Below are 1,741 nucleotides of genomic sequence, written 5' to 3' on the forward strand. Positions count from 1 at the left end.
GTGATGAACGAACCCAGCCCCAAGCAGAGATTTAGGCCCGAGGATAATATTATGGTGTGGGGCTGTCTTTCAGGACTCAGTCCACATTGGTTAGCTTTCACTTTAATGCTTCAGAGTATTGAGATATTTTAGACACTTTTTTTGCTCCTAACTTTGTTTGAACAGTTAGATAGATCCTTCGTGTTCTAATATGACTGCTCACAAGTGAACAGGACAAACTCTACTGTTGAAAAACATGGATAAGTGCTTGATCAGGCACACACGCCCAATCCAGCTATTAAACCTGCAAGCCACATCATCCTGGCATACATCCGTGTCTGATCTCCGCTACTCATCTTTAGGAAGAATTCCCAGAAATCTCCTTGAGCACAGCCCGAAATGTTTTTATTTTTATTTATTTTTTTTAACAAAAGTTGAAGATAGAGGATGACATCACCTAAAACTGAATGACTAAACATGGGATACCACCCAGGTTCCTATGAGCAAGTCTTGACGAATACGGAATATCACTGTAGCTATTGAGCAGAAATTGGATTAATGCATCCAAAGGAAATAAAAGATCATGTTCAAGTTAGTTATACTTAATTTCCCAAAGTTTGTTGAGACCACAATTAGGCTTTGAATTAAAAAGGTTTCACAGCTCAGTAAATAAAGCCAACCATGGCAAACTTCTCCCCTGGCAAACTTCTGCTTTTACCTGCACCTTAGATTTATGGCGAAGGAGAAAATAATATGGACTCCCTGATCTGTTGGAGTCTTAATCTTTGCGTTATTCTGTTATATAACTAAATGTCTCTTTTCCAGCACATCCCACTGATGAACAGAGGGCAGCTAATTGATGATGCATTCAACTTGGCCAGGTAATGATTTTTTGACACTATTATTTCAAATGTTGTTATCAGTGGCAGGTGTTGAAAAAATAATGAAATAATAAATACTTACATTAACAAAAAGGAACTCCGATAGCCAAATAACTTCTGCTCTGGAGCTAAAGGTTTCAGGCCACTGATCTAGAAGAGAGCTATGATTTCATTGCAATTAAATCCAAAGATGATATGCCTTGATTTAAAAACCATTATTAAAGAATTAGAGTTTTACAGAAAACTTGTTCAATTAAAACTCTAAAGTTAAACACTGAAATTGGTCCAACAGGTCAATCAGTTCTGGTTCCTGTTCAGCACATATCAGCACCATAAATTGTTTTCGTTTTTATTATATTGTCAGTACAGAGGCCAAAATAGAGGCCACAACCATTTCTATAGGGACACTGGCCCCTGTTGGCCCCCATCTAGTGGGGACTCATCAATTCAAAAGAAAGTAGGGTTTTAAAGCTGCCTCTATCAATCTGTTTTCCTCAGAGCAAAGCTGGTGAATGTGACTCTGCCTCTGGAAATGACCCGGTTCCTCCGTAAGGAGAAAGCTTTCCTCCCATGGGAGTCAGCGATCAGGAATCTGGAGTACTTAGTCCTCATGTTTGATCGCTCTGAGGTTTATGGACCCATGCAGGTAAATGCCAAAAAATATTGTCAATTAACATTATGAAACACTATCTTACTTTATTATGTCAACCTCTCTGTTCCTTCCTTCAGAGCTACCTGCGGCATCAAGTAGAGGAGCTTTACAACCACTTCAAAAACCACACAGATAATTCCACCGTCCCCGAGGATCACTCCTCACAGTAAGCTTTATTTCACTTGATCCGGAGCTGGGAAACAACCTGATTTAAGTAGAGGAACTGTTT

General features: G+C 39.2%; 1 protein-coding gene across 1 annotated transcript in view; it reads left to right on the plus strand.

Moving 5' to 3' along the window:
• LOC107096272 (aminopeptidase N-like) overlaps nt 1-1,741 on the plus strand; it is a 25,871-nt gene that overhangs the window by 20,931 nt on the left and 3,199 nt on the right. The window contains exons 13-15 of the mRNA XM_015392853.1: nt 805-860; nt 1,359-1,506; nt 1,590-1,678. Coding sequence (XP_015248339.1) covers nt 805-860; nt 1,359-1,506; nt 1,590-1,678 — 293 coding nt within the window. The remainder of the gene's footprint in view (nt 1-804; nt 861-1,358; nt 1,507-1,589; nt 1,679-1,741) is intronic.

Source organism: Cyprinodon variegatus, unplaced genomic scaffold (assembly GCF_000732505.1).
Source record: "Cyprinodon variegatus isolate N-32 unplaced genomic scaffold, C_variegatus-1.0 Scaffold610, whole genome shotgun sequence".
Classification (NCBI taxonomy): Eukaryota; Metazoa; Chordata; class Actinopteri; order Cyprinodontiformes; family Cyprinodontidae; genus Cyprinodon; species Cyprinodon variegatus.